General features: G+C 47.2%; 1 protein-coding gene across 3 annotated transcripts; it reads left to right on the top strand.

The window, feature by feature from the left end:
* ACAD8 (acyl-CoA dehydrogenase family member 8) lies at positions 1 to 12,110 on the top strand. 3 transcript variants are annotated; one of them, XR_004053659.1, is made up of 11 exons: positions 1 to 209; positions 3,004 to 3,104; positions 3,542 to 3,711; positions 4,933 to 5,042; positions 5,426 to 5,502; positions 5,888 to 6,025; positions 7,323 to 7,458; positions 7,554 to 7,651; positions 8,018 to 8,170; positions 8,411 to 8,573; positions 8,816 to 8,918. XR_004053659.1 is itself a non-coding variant. In XM_010362046.2 (11 exons), exons 1-11 carry the CDS (start codon positions 101 to 103, stop codon positions 11,408 to 11,410), a joined length of 1,248 nt encoding a protein of 415 aa, XP_010360348.1. In that variant the 5' UTR covers positions 1 to 100; the 3' UTR covers positions 11,411 to 12,110. The 3 variants fall into 3 exon arrangements, 2 of the variants coding, with proteins under 2 accessions (XP_010360348.1, XP_010360347.2); XM_010362046.2 differs by lacking the exon at positions 8,411 to 8,573 and adding an exon at positions 11,358 to 12,110; XM_010362045.2 differs by lacking the exon at positions 8,411 to 8,573 and adding an exon at positions 9,067 to 10,368.
* Positions 12,111 to 13,519: the final 1,409 nt, after the last annotated feature.

Genomic DNA, 13,519 nt, shown 5'->3' with positions numbered 1-13,519 from the left:
CAGTGGGGCAGACGGTGCCGGGTCGCAGGTACAGCCAGTGCGAGCGCAGCAGAGGTCGGAGGCTTTCAGGCCTTTAGTTGATCGCGAAGCTGCAGTGGCGATGTTGGCGAGAGGCTGCAGGCGCCTCGGGGCGAGCCTCGGCTGCCTGCCCGGCGGTCTCCGGGCCCTCGTCCAGACCGGCCACCGGAGCTTGAGCTCATGCATCGACCGTAAGGATCTACTGGGCGGGCAGGAGGACAGGTGTCCAGAGCCCTGGCGGACATATGTCCGCGAGGGACTGCAGGCTCCCCGCTCCATCCAGTCCACCCGGCGTCAGCTCCCCTTCCGGCCAGTCACTCCCCCGGCCTGGCTCTCTACTCCGGCCGGTCACCCCCGGCCCGGCTCCCAGCTCCGACCTGTCACCGCCCGCCCGTCTTCCCACTCCGGCCGGTCACCGCCGGCCCGGCTGCCCCCTCCGGTCGGTCACCACCATCCAGGTCCCCATCTGGTCCGTCACCCGCGCCCGGGTTCCCCTCCGGCCGGTCACCCCCGCCCGGGTCCTCCTGCGGCCGGTCACCCTCGGATGCTTAGAGAAATGAAGAAACTTGGGACTTTGTTGTTGTTGTTGGGTTCGTTGGTTTTTAAATTCATAACAGTGGGTCATAAAGGTAGTGAGAATGTAAGAAGCTGGCTGGGTACTGATGGTGGCAGCTGAACAAGAGCTCCAGGTAGTACAAGATTTGCTCACACACAAAGATTTGGTATCTTAACACCTCTGACTATAAGACACTTTTAGTGTTGAAACTCATGCGGGAAAAATAATTATTATTGCAAGTGGGAAACTCTACCGGAGCCGACAAACTTGAGTGTCTTTAGGGTTTAAACAATAATGTGAATGTAACAAGAAGTGGTGGAGACCTGGCCAGTTTGTGATTTCTCTGCCAAGCACCTTTATAAACACTTTTTTCTTCTAAAATATTTTTAAATTTATTTTAAATAAGTGAGAGTTTTCTTTACAACAGAGTAAGTCCCTTAGACATCAGACCTATAAAGTACAGTAAGGCATAGAATACTGTTTTCTTCTCCATGTCCTAAAACCCATTCAAGAGGTGCTGCCCTGTCCTAGCACTTAGAATTTGGTAACCAAGATTACCCTGGTTGATACCAAAGCAGATAAGGAATTATTTAGAGGTGGGTTTTGTTGTTGTTTGCATCTTGCTTACACTTGAGTTGCTCTGCAGTAAAAGGCTTTTCCCATTTCATTTGGACTGTTTTTCTATTTAGCTTTACCTTTTTAGTGTCTGTGTATTGGCATCTTGAACTCTGCTAGTCACTGGCAAAGTTCATGAGTGGTGGTATTTGTTTTGTTTTTATAGTGTATTTCCTTCTGGGAACGTAGGTAGTTATGTTGTGTTTACTTATGCATGTGATTTGCATTAAACTATTTCCTTCCAATAGATTGCATTCAGATTTGTTTCTTAAGCCTGTGGTTCCTTGAACTGTTTGTTTTAGGAAGTAGCTATTTACAGAAGAAGAAGATTTGTTAACATTTAATGAGCTCTTGCTAGGATTGAAATAAAATGCATTATTACCATTGAGGTCATCCTTTGTGTGAATGGATCTTTTTATTTACTTTTTTGAGATGGAGTCTTGCTCTGTCGCCCAGGCTGGAGTACAGTGGTGCAATCTCAGCTCACTGCAACCTCTGCCTCCCGGGTTCAAGCAATTCTTTGTGCCTCAGTCTCCCAGGTAGCTGGGATTACAGGCACACTCTACCATGCCCGGCTAATTTTTATATTTTTAGTAGAGACAGGGTTTTTACCATGTTGGACAAGCTGGTCTTGAACTCCTGACCTCAAGTGATCCACCTGCCTTGGCCTCCCCAAGAGCTGGGATTACAGGCGTGAGCCACCGCGCCTGGCCGGATCATATTTATTTTTGTAACCTCAGCACTGCTACCTAGTAAACACCCAATAAGCATTCTTTTGTGAATGATCTTTGAGCCATGGTCTACAGCAACAGCAACCCTTGTACAAAGTTGTGTGAATAAATGGCCTGACCCCGGTCCGAGAACCCTGAGTTGTTTATCCCTAACTCTGCTCCTGAGAGTAATACCCAACACTGGTTTCTGCTCTGAGCTTCTCAAGGCAGCCCGATGGTTAATCCTCAGAACTCTTTGTTTCTGACTTTCCTGTTTCAATGAGAGTACTGATCACAGAACACGGTGCCCTCTCCAGGTTTGCATAGCCAGCCATTACTGATGCCCGGATTTGTCCCGAGGAACAGACTCTGGCACCTGCACTTGTGTTCTTTTGTAAGGACTGCGTCGCTTGTAGGCACTGAAGTAAATTATTGTCAAGTGTGGCACCATAGTCTTCCTATAATGCTCTTTTTTCTTTTTGTTTTTTGAAACAGAGTCTTGCTCTGTCACCCGAGCTAGAGTGCAATGACGCGATCTCAGCTCACTGCAACCTCCACCTCCCGGGTTAAAGCGATTCTCCTGTCTCACCTTCCCAAGTAGCTGGGATTACAGGCATGTGCCACCACGCCCGGCTAATTTTGTATTTTTAGTAGAGGTGGGGTTTTTCCACGTTGGTCAGGCTGGTCTTGAGCTCCTGACCTCAGGTGATCTGCCCACCTCGGCCTCCTAAAGTGCTGGGATTACAGGCGTGAACCATCGCGCCCGGCCCATAGTGCTCTTTAGTGTCAGTTATAATAACCAAAATTCTAGCACTGTGGCCTCGACCTCTGGGTCTACAACTGCATTTTACTAAGTGTCTAGGATAAGAGATGTCTGGAAGTCCCCTATCCTGTTCTCGGTTGATCTGGATGTGTGTTAGAACTGTTCTTTCTCCATATGACAAGTGGAATAATGATAGAAGATGCCATTCTCTAGCTGTTAAAGGCTGTACTGTATATAGGAAATAACTACAGTTGATCCAGTTTCACAGCTTCATGATTCTTGTTGGCAACACTCTTCCCTGACCCTTCCCTGGAACTGAGTATATGCAATCCTGCCCACAGCTTCCCTGGGACTTAATGAAGAGCAGAAGGAATTTCAGAAAGTGGCCTTTGACTTTGCTGCCCGGGAGATGGCTCCAAATATGGCAGAGTGGGACCAGAAGGTAGGAGTTTTTCTTGTGCTTAGACGTTCTAACAGATGTCTCAGGCAGACCTTTATCTTCGTCTCCTAATAATCTAAGTGTTAAATGTCTCCTCCATTTACCAACTCTTACTGCAAGTAAGAATATGGTAGTGGATGATTTTTCCTAGAAGGCATCCTGATCATCTTGTACGTAACTCTTTTTTGTTACTTGAATAAAGATTTGGATATAAAACTAAGGCAGTTCTATAGATAATAAAAAGAAACTTCTTAATGCCAGAAAAAGTTTTTACAGGACCCATGTTAACTGATAACCACTGTAAGATGACACACAGGCATATTAAGAGAATTCATATGCTCTCCCATGTGCAAGCATCCGAATCCCCTCACTGAACCCTCTAAAAGGAAGGCCGTCTCTGAATCAGTTGCTGATGACCCTGCTCTCTTTTGTACACATAGGAGCTGTTCCCAGTGGATGTGATGCGGAAGGCAGCCCAGCTAGGCTTCGGAGGGGTCTACGTACAAACAGATGTGGGTGGGTCTGGACTGTCACGGCTTGATACCTCTGTCATTTTTGAAGCCTTGGCTACAGGCTGCACCAGCACCACAGCCTATATGAGCATCCACAAGTGAGTGCCCAAGCTTGGAAGGCACAATGAAGTACCCACATGGGCTGACTGTGAGAGTTCAGATTCATAGGAAAAAGATGGATCTTTTGAGGCTGAGTGTCCTCAAGAAACTGGACTTACCAGGGGCCGGGTGCAGTGCTCATGCCTGTAGTCCCAGCACTTTCGGAGGCCAAGGCGGGCAGATCGCAAGGTCGGGAGATTGAGACCATCTTGGGTAACACGGTGAAACCTTGTCTCTACTTAAAAAAAAAAAAAAAAAAAAAAATTAGCCAGGCGTGGTGGCGGGCGCCTGTAGTCCCAGCTACTCGGGAGGCTGAGGCAGGAGAATGGCGTGAACCTAGGAGGCGGAGCTTGCAGTGAGCTGAGATCGCACCACTGCCCTCCATCTCAAAAAAGAAAAAGGTACACGCTAGGTCTGCTGCTGCCTGTTGGACTTGATTCTGTCGTCCTGTGTATTGCTTAGGGAATCAGGTCAGCCAGCTTCCTCAGAAATCTTATTTTGAGCTGGTACCAGGAGACTTCTTCAATAAAGTGATCAGGGTCCTCTCACCCTTTTCTTTTTTTTGTTTTTAAGATGGAGTCTTGCTTTGTCACCCAGGCTAGAGTGCAGTGGCATGATCTCAGCTCCCTGCAACCTCCGCCTCCTGGGTTCAAGCGATTCTCCTGCCTCAGCCTCCTGAGTAGCTGGGATTATAGGCACACGCCACCGCACCTGGCTAATTTTTTTGTATTTTTTAGCAGATATGGTGTTTCACTATGTTGGTGAGGCTGGTCTCAAACTCCTGACCTTATGATCCGCTTGCCTCAGCCTCCCAAAGTGCTGGGATTACAGATGTGAACCACCACGCCCGACCCCTCTCACCTTTTTCGTCAATCCAGAGATGGAACTGCCAGTGATTTGAGGAAGTAACAGAAACTACTCATAGAAAGTACATGTAACTCTCTGATTTTTAGAGGCTCCTGTAACCCAACTAGAAGTAGTACAGACATCCTGGTGAGAAGGACCTCAGCCTGGTTATCTCTGGGTAGTCCTTATTCCAGGAATATGTTTTAATCCAGCCTTTTCCTTTAAAGAATCTTCCCAGTTGTGACTTTCCCCTTCCCACTCTTCTGCTTTACTCTACTGCCCTGCCCTTTGTTCTCTTTCGCCTTGTCCCCCAATTTTTTTTCTTTCCCATCTTTATTTCTGTCAATGTCTTTTCTTCTTGGTGTACCTATCAGCATGTGTGCCTGGATGATTGATAGCTTTGGAAATGAGGAACAGAGGCACACATTTTGCCCACCGCTCTGTACCATGGAGAAGTTTGCTTCCTACTGCCTCACTGAACCAGGTGGGTTTGCCACACTGCACTGAGATAACAGCAGGGAGAGATGCTGCCTGCTCAGATGGCATCACCGAGCACTCCTCCCAGCCTGTTGGCACATTGGGCCACTGTTTATCAAGCTGTTGGGTGAGGAGTAATAGAGTCCTATGACCTGACGTCACAAGGACCAAGAGACCTATCTGGTGTGTTGGGAGGTGGACAGTGGCCTGACTGGTAAGAGCAGTTTCCACCAAGTACAGAGAGTTCCTTTGGCCACCTAGATTTTGCAGTGGCACACTCTGAGCAGTGTCTGTTTAGGGAAGATTTCCTAGGAGATAGAATTGTGCTGGGCTCCCTCGACCTCACTGAACTTCTCAGCTTCTCTCTGCTGCCTTTTGATCCCTCCTCAGGAAGCGGGAGTGACGCTGCCTCTCTTCTGACCTCCGCTAAGAAACAGGGAGATCATTACATCCTCAATGGCTCCAAGGTACGAGTGTGCGTCCTCCCAGAGCACCTTGGAAATTGTTCCCAGCTTCCTCCTGACACCCTCTGGTTCCTTCACATCTGTGGGTTAATACTCCCGTAGGATTTGTATGTGTTGGGAAGAGAACCTGTGACCCATTTCTCTTTCTTTATTCTCACTGTTTCTATCTCTCCTAGTCTGATTCCAGATCATTTCATTGACTTTTGTCTATCCTTTTAATACTCTGTTGAACTGTATCTCTGATTCTGCAGTCACTGCAGCTACCTTTTACCCCTCCTCAGTCTCTGTGCCATTAGACCTTATTGTGAGGAGGACCCCAGTGGTGTTCCCAGATGGTGTGAGAACTCGTGCATTCCCTGGTCCTTTTGTACCCCTTTTACCCCTGCAGGCCTTCATCAGTGGTGGTGGTGAGTCAGACATCTATGTGGTCATGTGTCGAACGGGAGGACCAGGCCCTAAGGGCATCTCATGCATAGTTGTTGAGAAGGGGACCCCTGGCCTCAGCTTTGGCAAGAAGGAGAAAAAGGTGAGTGGCTGTTGAACAGGAAACAGTTCAGGTTATGAGACTGCCACCTGCCAGCCCAGCTCCTGCTCTATTTCAGAAAACAGGTTTGCATACTTGCTAACCTACCTTTGAAGCAGTTGCTTCTATTAGGATTTTCAACAGGAGCATATAAAATGTAATAGGGCATTGTGAGACACCAGGCCTCTGGGGAAAGTGACAGCTTTTGCCAGGGAAGTCTACAAGCCACCTGTTAGTGAGTGTTCTGACCTCTCCGGCTCTGCTTTTGGCCTGTGTTCCTTATCCAGCTGCTTATGTTGGTGCACTTTGCTGCTCCAGGAAGAGACACTTAGAGAAGACCTGGTGTTGACCACAAGTCTCAGTAATGGAAGGCATGTGGTCCCTTTTTCTTCTTTGATTAAAAATAAAGTAAAACTCATTGGAGATGATTGTGGGTATTTCAGCAACCTAAGAAGGACACTTAGGTACTATAAGTACTTTGAAAAGTAAGACACTTCTAGGATTAAGAACCGCCATGGCCAGGGCATGAACAGGAGACCTGTGATTATGTAACCGTAATTGGTAATAAGGGCTCAAGACCCATTCAGACTTTTTAGACCAGATGCTCAAAGCAGTAATCTCTCTAGTTTGTACTGTTATGGGGGGACTGTGCGAGAGAGGGCAGGTGACGAAATGACTCCTAAGTGTACCTCTTTCTCATAGCTCCTCAGGTTTCCATATTTTCCTACAGGATCCTTCCTGATCCTCTGTAACTACAAGGCGTTATGCATCTTAGCACCCCCTTCTCTGGTAACACAGCAGCCATTTCCTAGGCTTCTCCCACATGCAAAGCCCATGCTAACTCCTGGGCAGGAAGACCTCCAATAAAAGTCTTAGAAATAAGGTTTATCCTATCAACAAAAGAGAGCAAGGAAATGATATAAAGGCAGTCATATTTTCAGAGCCAGAAAGGAACTAGATTTTAGATAGTTTGTGGTTTTCAATTAGAGGCATTGAAATTGAGGGCAGTTGGTGTCACAATCCTGAAAGAAGTTGCGAGAAGTGTTTGTAGATTAGTCAGGTAGGGTAGACGTTAGGAAGTAGATTCTCTTAATACGTTAGAAAATGTTTAGCTGAAACAGATACCTTTCTGACTGCTGACAGGCCTTTAAACCTGAACTTTTTCTTTTTCCTTATTTTAAGTTCTCCCGGGTCTAAGTCGTGGGTGCTGAAACGCGTACCTCACAGGCTTCTGTCTCCAGGGAAGGCCGCCCTGCCTGCTGGATTGTTGGGCAGCCACCCAGTCCCTGATTTTTGCCAGGTGGGGTGGAACTCGCAGCCAACACGAGCCGTGATCTTCGAAGACTGTGCTGTCCCTTTGGCCAACAGAATTGGGGACGAGGGGCAGGGCTTCCTCATTGCCGTGAAAGGACTGAACGGAGGGAGGATCAACATTGGTGAGACACGAAGGGGTGCGGCAGGGAGGTGGCAGTCTGGGACCGGCAGGGCTGTTTTCCAGCTCAGTTGGAACGTCGGCGCTCTTCCCCTCTAGCTTCCTGCTCTCTGGGGGCTGCTCACGCCTCTGTCATCCTCACCCGAGACCACCTCAAGGTCCGGAAGCAGTTTGGAGAACCTCTGGCCAGTAACCAGGTAACCTCTCCCTTGCCTCCACATGGCTTTCCACTGTTTGCAGCCCGGGACCTGCTCTAGGGCCCACATTTTCTAGAAGAGAAGCCGGGAAATTCCTCTGCCAGTCCCACCACTGTCCTAGCCAGAGCTTGTGCTTTATTTCTGTCCGTCTTCTCTCAGGATGTCTTTACTGATACTAAAATATTGGGTGAGTGAAGTGGACTCAGCACTTATAAAGCAATAAATGTCCTCTAGAAAAAGCAAGAGACTGTGAAGCTTTGGATCACTTAGAAAAAGGTGCCTCAGAGATGTCTCAGCAAGGCTCCTGCACCAGGTGCTGGTCTAAGCCCCTCAGTCTTGTCTGGTTCTCTTCTCCCTGTGCTGCAGTACTTGCAATTCACACTGGCTGATATGGCAACAAGGCTGGTGGCCGCACGGCTGATGATCCGCAATGCAGCAGTGGCTCTGCAGGAAGAGAGGAAAGATGCAGTCGCCTTGTGCTCCATGGCCAAGCTCTTTGCTACAGATGAATGCTTTGCGGTAAGTGATTCCTCTGGCTCTCCTGGGATGGACAGGGAACAGCTGCTAGGCCCAGGGGTCTTGAGAGGCATGGTCAGCTTTGGAACAAAGCCCTCCTGGAATGCCACAGGGATCACCTTAAGCTGAAGGATATAAATTAACTCAGGAGCGGCCTGCGTGGGAGCTCTCATCGCTGGCTTTCAGGTCTGCTGCATGCCATTACACACTTCATTACGTCACTATTGTTTGGTTGTGTTCTAGGTGAGAAACCACCTTTGGAAGGTTCACAGCAGCCCAACTTTAGCACTCTGCCATGTTTACATTGTCAGGGGCGGAGCTACACTGAGGCTGCTTTGCCGCTAGGGGGAAGCGTAACTACTTCTTATCCCAGCCAGGGTGGCTGTGGGCAGCTTGTGCCTGGCAGGTAATAAGCGAGAGGGCCAGAGGGCTTTGAGTCGCCTGTCTGGTGGGAACTGACAAGCTTAGTAGGTGAACTTTCCTTGTCTCTAACTGTACAGAATGTGGAGGCCGTCTTTGAGCTTGGCTCTTTGTGGTTCTTTCATTAGTTTACGGCGGGCTGCCAGATCGTGGGCTGGGTAGGAAGGGAAGCTGCTTGCTCCACAGTCTTCCCGGAGTCCAAGACGTCTAGTCCCTGTCTCCCTGCAGATCTGCAACCAGGCCTTACAGATGCATGGGGGCTACGGCTACCTGAAGGACTACGCTGTCCAGCAGTACATGCGGGACTCCAGGGTCCACCAGATTCTAGAAGGTAAAAATTGCCAGGGGTTATTCTCTTCCTTCAGAACGGGGGCGGGATCGCTGCTTTCCCCAGTGTGTCTGTCCCCGTGCCTCCTGGACCTCAGGGTCCAGTCAAGCCCTGTCTGTCTCCAGGCTTCCTCCTCCCTCCCTTTCCACAGAGCTGCTCTGGCAGGGGCTTGGTGCACAAAAGCAGCTCCAGCCTGGAGTCCAGAGACTCAGCTTCGTCTCCGTGGGGGCTCACATCACTCTGCTGCTGCTCTTCTGTAGATTTGCGAGAAGGGGGAACTGAGATCATGGATGGGAAAAGCATGTTGAAAACTACAGCTGCGGCTTTTCTCTAAGGCGATAGTGTGCGTGGTCCTCAGGGATCCAAGAACAGTGATGTACAGGGCAAATGTGAGCCCGTATGGTCATCAGTAGCTCTATATTGATTATCAGCCAGATGGCCTAAAAGTTACCTGTCTCAATATTACTAGTGTATTTTTCAATAAAATAAACCATCAGTCTATGGGTATCTTGGTAGTCACAGACATTCTGTCTAGGAAACATGTAAGCCACTGGGGTCAGGCTCAGAGCCTGGCTGTCTCCACTCTCTACAGCCAGTGCGGAAGTCTTGAAACGACACGACTCTTGGAAAAGCAGGAGGAGCAGAGGCTTCTTCGAGTGACTTCAGTGAAGCAACGTGAGGCTGCCTTGCTGGAAACATTATATAATGGGGCTTCCCTGCCCCTTTCACAGCACCGTTTTCAAACCTCAGCCTGTGCCGGCATCGCCTGGAGGGCATGGGAGCACAGACTGCGGGCCTCAACCCCAGAGCTTCTGCTCCAGAGGGTCTAGTGTGGGCCTGGGAATTTGTATCTCCAACAAGTCTTCAAGTGAAGTTGCCGCAGGTCTGAGAACCACACTTTGAGACCCACCACTCTGGTGTTAATGTCAGAGTCACAGGCTACCGCAGGTTAGACTGCTGCCTGCTTCAAACCTCATTCCAGAAAGATGTGTATGGGCTCCGTTGCCAGGGTTCAAACAGAATTCCCCAGAGTCTTTTTCCTTCCATTACTCTTGGAATTGCTTTCTCACAGAGCTTTACACGCGTGGGAAACTTTGCCTTCATTCTGACTGTCTCTCAACGCTGCACTAATAAGCGGGAAAACATTTATTTTAGGCCTCACCATCACCCACTTACAAAAGAATTGGGACACTTATCACTTTACCACTTTGTTTCATCATGGACTTTACTGTTGGATAAATCTACGATTTATGCTTTATTTGAGATGATGTAACTACTGATTGCTCGAGGGAGTTTATATTTCTTTTTGCATTAAAGGCCACTGCTAAAGGTGAAGCAAATGATTAATACCCTCCTTTCAGGGAAAATGTTTTTGTTCTTTTATAAATCAGTTTTCTGATTACCAAAGAAATTTGTATTTATTGTTAAAACCTTATAAAATTAGGAAAAGTAAGCTGGGTGCAGTAGCTTATGCCTGTAATCCCAGCAATTCGGGAGGCTGAGGCGGGTGGATCACTTGAGGCCAGGAGTTCGAGACCAGCTTGGCCAACATGGCGAAACCCCATCTCTACTAAAAATACAAAAAATTGGCTGGGCACGGTGGCTCACGCCTGTAATCCCAGCACTTTGGGAGGCCAAGGCGGGTGGATCACATAAGGTCATGAATTGGAAACCAGCCTGGCCAACCTGGTGAAGCCCCGACTGTCTAAAAATACAAAAAATTAGCTGGGCGTGGTGGTACATGCCTGGAATCCCAGCTACTCGGGAGGTTGAGGCAGGAAGAGCGCTTGAACCCAGGGAGGCAGAGGTTGCGGTGAGCCAAGATTGTGCCGTTGCACTCCAGCCTGGGCGACAGTGAGACTCCATCTAAAAAAAATACAAAAAATACAAAAAATTAGTTGGACATGGCGGCACATGCTGCTCAGGAGGCTGAGGCGAGAGAACTGCTTGAACCTGGGAGGCAGAGCTTTCAGTGAGCCAAGATCACACCATTGCACTCCAGCCTGGGTAACAGAGCAAGACTGTCTCAAAAAAAAAAAAAAGGAAAAAGAAAAGTTAAAAAAAAAAAAATCACTCATGTTTCCACATCCAGAACGTAATTTTGGTATATCTCCTTTTAATCATTTTACTCTGCCTTTGTTGGTATATTTTTAATTTTAATTAGGATTATCTCATAGATACTGTTTTTATTCTGCCTTTTTAAACTTTATATAATCATTTTTACTATCAATAAGTTTTTTAAAAAGTAAATATTACTTCTGGACATTTTTCAGTACTTTGTAGAGAAGTCTCTGAAAATCTCATCCCTCCCAGGCTAAAAGCAATGATTCTAGTTTAAATCTACAGCTACCCTGAGCTAGGCCTGGAGCAGCCTGGTCAGAGCTTTACGAAACTCTTAGACTTGGCTGCTATGAAATTCTTCCTTCTTCCTCCCTCTTACAGGTAGCAATGAAGTGATGAGGATGCTGATCTCTAGAAGCCTGCTTCAGGAGTAGAGCCCACACTTGTTCTGGCCTGGTGTTCAGTGCGACCGCAGTCAGTGTTGAGTGGTGCCATGTGGGCCACTCTGTTCCAAAGGGATCATGGATTAGACCCCAGGGCTGAGCTCCTCTGGGGCAGGACCTGCACCCTGTGTGTTGGTAGCAGCATCGGGTCTCAGACTGGAGCAGAATCCCCAGTGGAACCAGAAGAGCTGGCCTAAATGAGAAATGTCGGAAAAACACATACTACCTTGTTTTCCTAATGCCAGAAAGGTGACCAGTGAAGATTCACCATCAAACCGAAGTCCTTTCTTGGATCCACTTTATCTTGATTAGTCTGCATTTTGCTGGTTCACCGGATCCCTCCTCTAGGGGCCTGGGGACTTGCATTGAGGCCCTTCCTGATTCTAGAGCAAAGGTGTGGGAAGGGGAAATGGGGGAGTGCCCTCCTGTCTGTGTTGTTTTCTGTGCCACAGCTGCAGAGGCAGAAGGTTTCTCTGGATAGCACACCTCTGAACGTAAATCATGATAAAATGGATACTTGGGAAACTTACTCCTAAGCTGTGATTTAGGGTATATTTCTACTTCTGGACTGCCTAAATATCAAGGGCTGAGACTTTCGAATTTTGAATATTCGTTGGGTTTCATATTAAGAAGCCTGTGGTCTAGGAATGGTATGCAGTGTTTCTCTTCATGATAAACACTTTGAATTTTTTTTTGAGTTTTTGTTTCCTTTTCTGAAGCTATTCCTCTTTTTAAATATTTTAAATCACATTGATAAATCTATCCTTCACCACCTCTGGTTCTACTAAAGTTGATTTTTACTTTATCTGTAAGCCTTTACAGCTATTTTTAAATGTTTAATTATATTTGATTAAACACTTAACTGGATTTTGGAATAATAAAACTCGTCCAATTTGGCTTTTAAAAAGCAAGCTCCTTTAATTATTAATAACTTTGCAAACTAAGCATTGTTTATGACGTGTGAAAGTAGAATTAAAGTAAGATTCAAAGATGGGGACTTTAGGAGACCTTGTTTTGTTTGTTTGTTTGCTTTTTGTTTTTGTTGTTTTTGAGACAGAGTCTCGCTCTGTCTCCCAGGCTGGAGTGCAGTGGTGCAATCTCAGCTCACTGCAACTTCTGCCTCTGCGGTTCAAGCAATTCTCATGCCTCAGCCTCACAAGTAGCCAGGGCTACAGGCGCAAGCCACCACATCCGACTAATTTTTGTATTTTTAGTAGAGACAGGGTTTCACCATGTTGGCCAGGCTGGTCTCTGAAACTCCTAGCCTCAAGTGATCTGCCCACCTCAGCTTCCCAAAGTGCTGGGATTACAAGCATGAGCCACTGTGCCCAGCCTGGGGAACTCTGTTATAACTTATCATTACATTACTCCATCCCCTCATCCCCATTGAAAAAAATACGCAAGACATTAACCACAAGCCAATGTTTCGAGAGAACAAAATATGTGTCAAAATACTGTCTTTTTTGAATGCACATTAAGGAACTTCTGGGCACTGCAGGAGGACAAGGCGTGAGTATACTACAAAGTTTAAAATGTATTTCTGCCATCCAAGGCCTTATTTAAGAGAGGAGCTAAGAGCTGTATTGCAAGGTGATGATATATCTGTATAAAGCTGAGAAGGCAACAATCTATAAAAGCGATGAGGGAGGAAGGGATTCAAATTAAGCTTTTATGAGAATGTATGTAGTCAGGCATGGTGGCTCGCACCAGAAGTCCTAAATACTTGGGAGTCTAAGGTGGGAGGATTGCATGAGCCCAGGAAGTTGAGGCTGCAGTGAGCTACAATCATGCCACTGCACTCCAGCCTGGGTGACAGAGTGAGACCCTTGTCTTTGAAGAAAAAAAAAGATTTTGTGAAAATGTATAATTAGAATCAAGAAAGTCAATTTCAGACAGGAAGGAACCAGGAGCAGGAAAAGTACAGGATTTATGTAAAAGCTGTTTACACTTTGGTTTAATTGTGGTTTGGGGTTGGCATGAGACAGAAGGAAAATGGAAGTTGAATCTGGATGGAGAGTTACGAAAGCCAAGGGTGGGGCTTTATTTGGTGAGCGGTGGAGAGCCATGGAAGGATTTTAATGCAGGAGATAGGAGATTGAT

The sequence above is a fragment of the Rhinopithecus roxellana genome, chromosome 15 (genome assembly GCF_007565055.1).
Source record: "Rhinopithecus roxellana isolate Shanxi Qingling chromosome 15, ASM756505v1, whole genome shotgun sequence".
Taxonomy (NCBI): Eukaryota; Metazoa; Chordata; class Mammalia; order Primates; family Cercopithecidae; genus Rhinopithecus; species Rhinopithecus roxellana.
Note: the sequence above shows the minus strand (reverse complement) of the source record. Positions and strands in the feature narration are given on the sequence as shown.

Bases quoted from the DNA above. Each gene is read 5' to 3' on its own strand.
- ACAD8 (XM_010362045.2), top strand. From the start codon at position 101: ATGTTGGCGAGAGGCTGCAGGCGCCTCGGGGCGAGCCTCGGCTGCCTG. The intron at 5,503-5,887 runs GTACGAGTGTGC...TTACCCCTGCAG, and splicing joins ACATCCTCAATGGCTCCAAG to GCCTTCATCAGTGGTGGTGG. The intron at 8,171-8,815 runs GTAAGTGATTCC...GTCTCCCTGCAG, and splicing joins CTACAGATGAATGCTTTGCG to ATCTGCAACCAGGCCTTACA.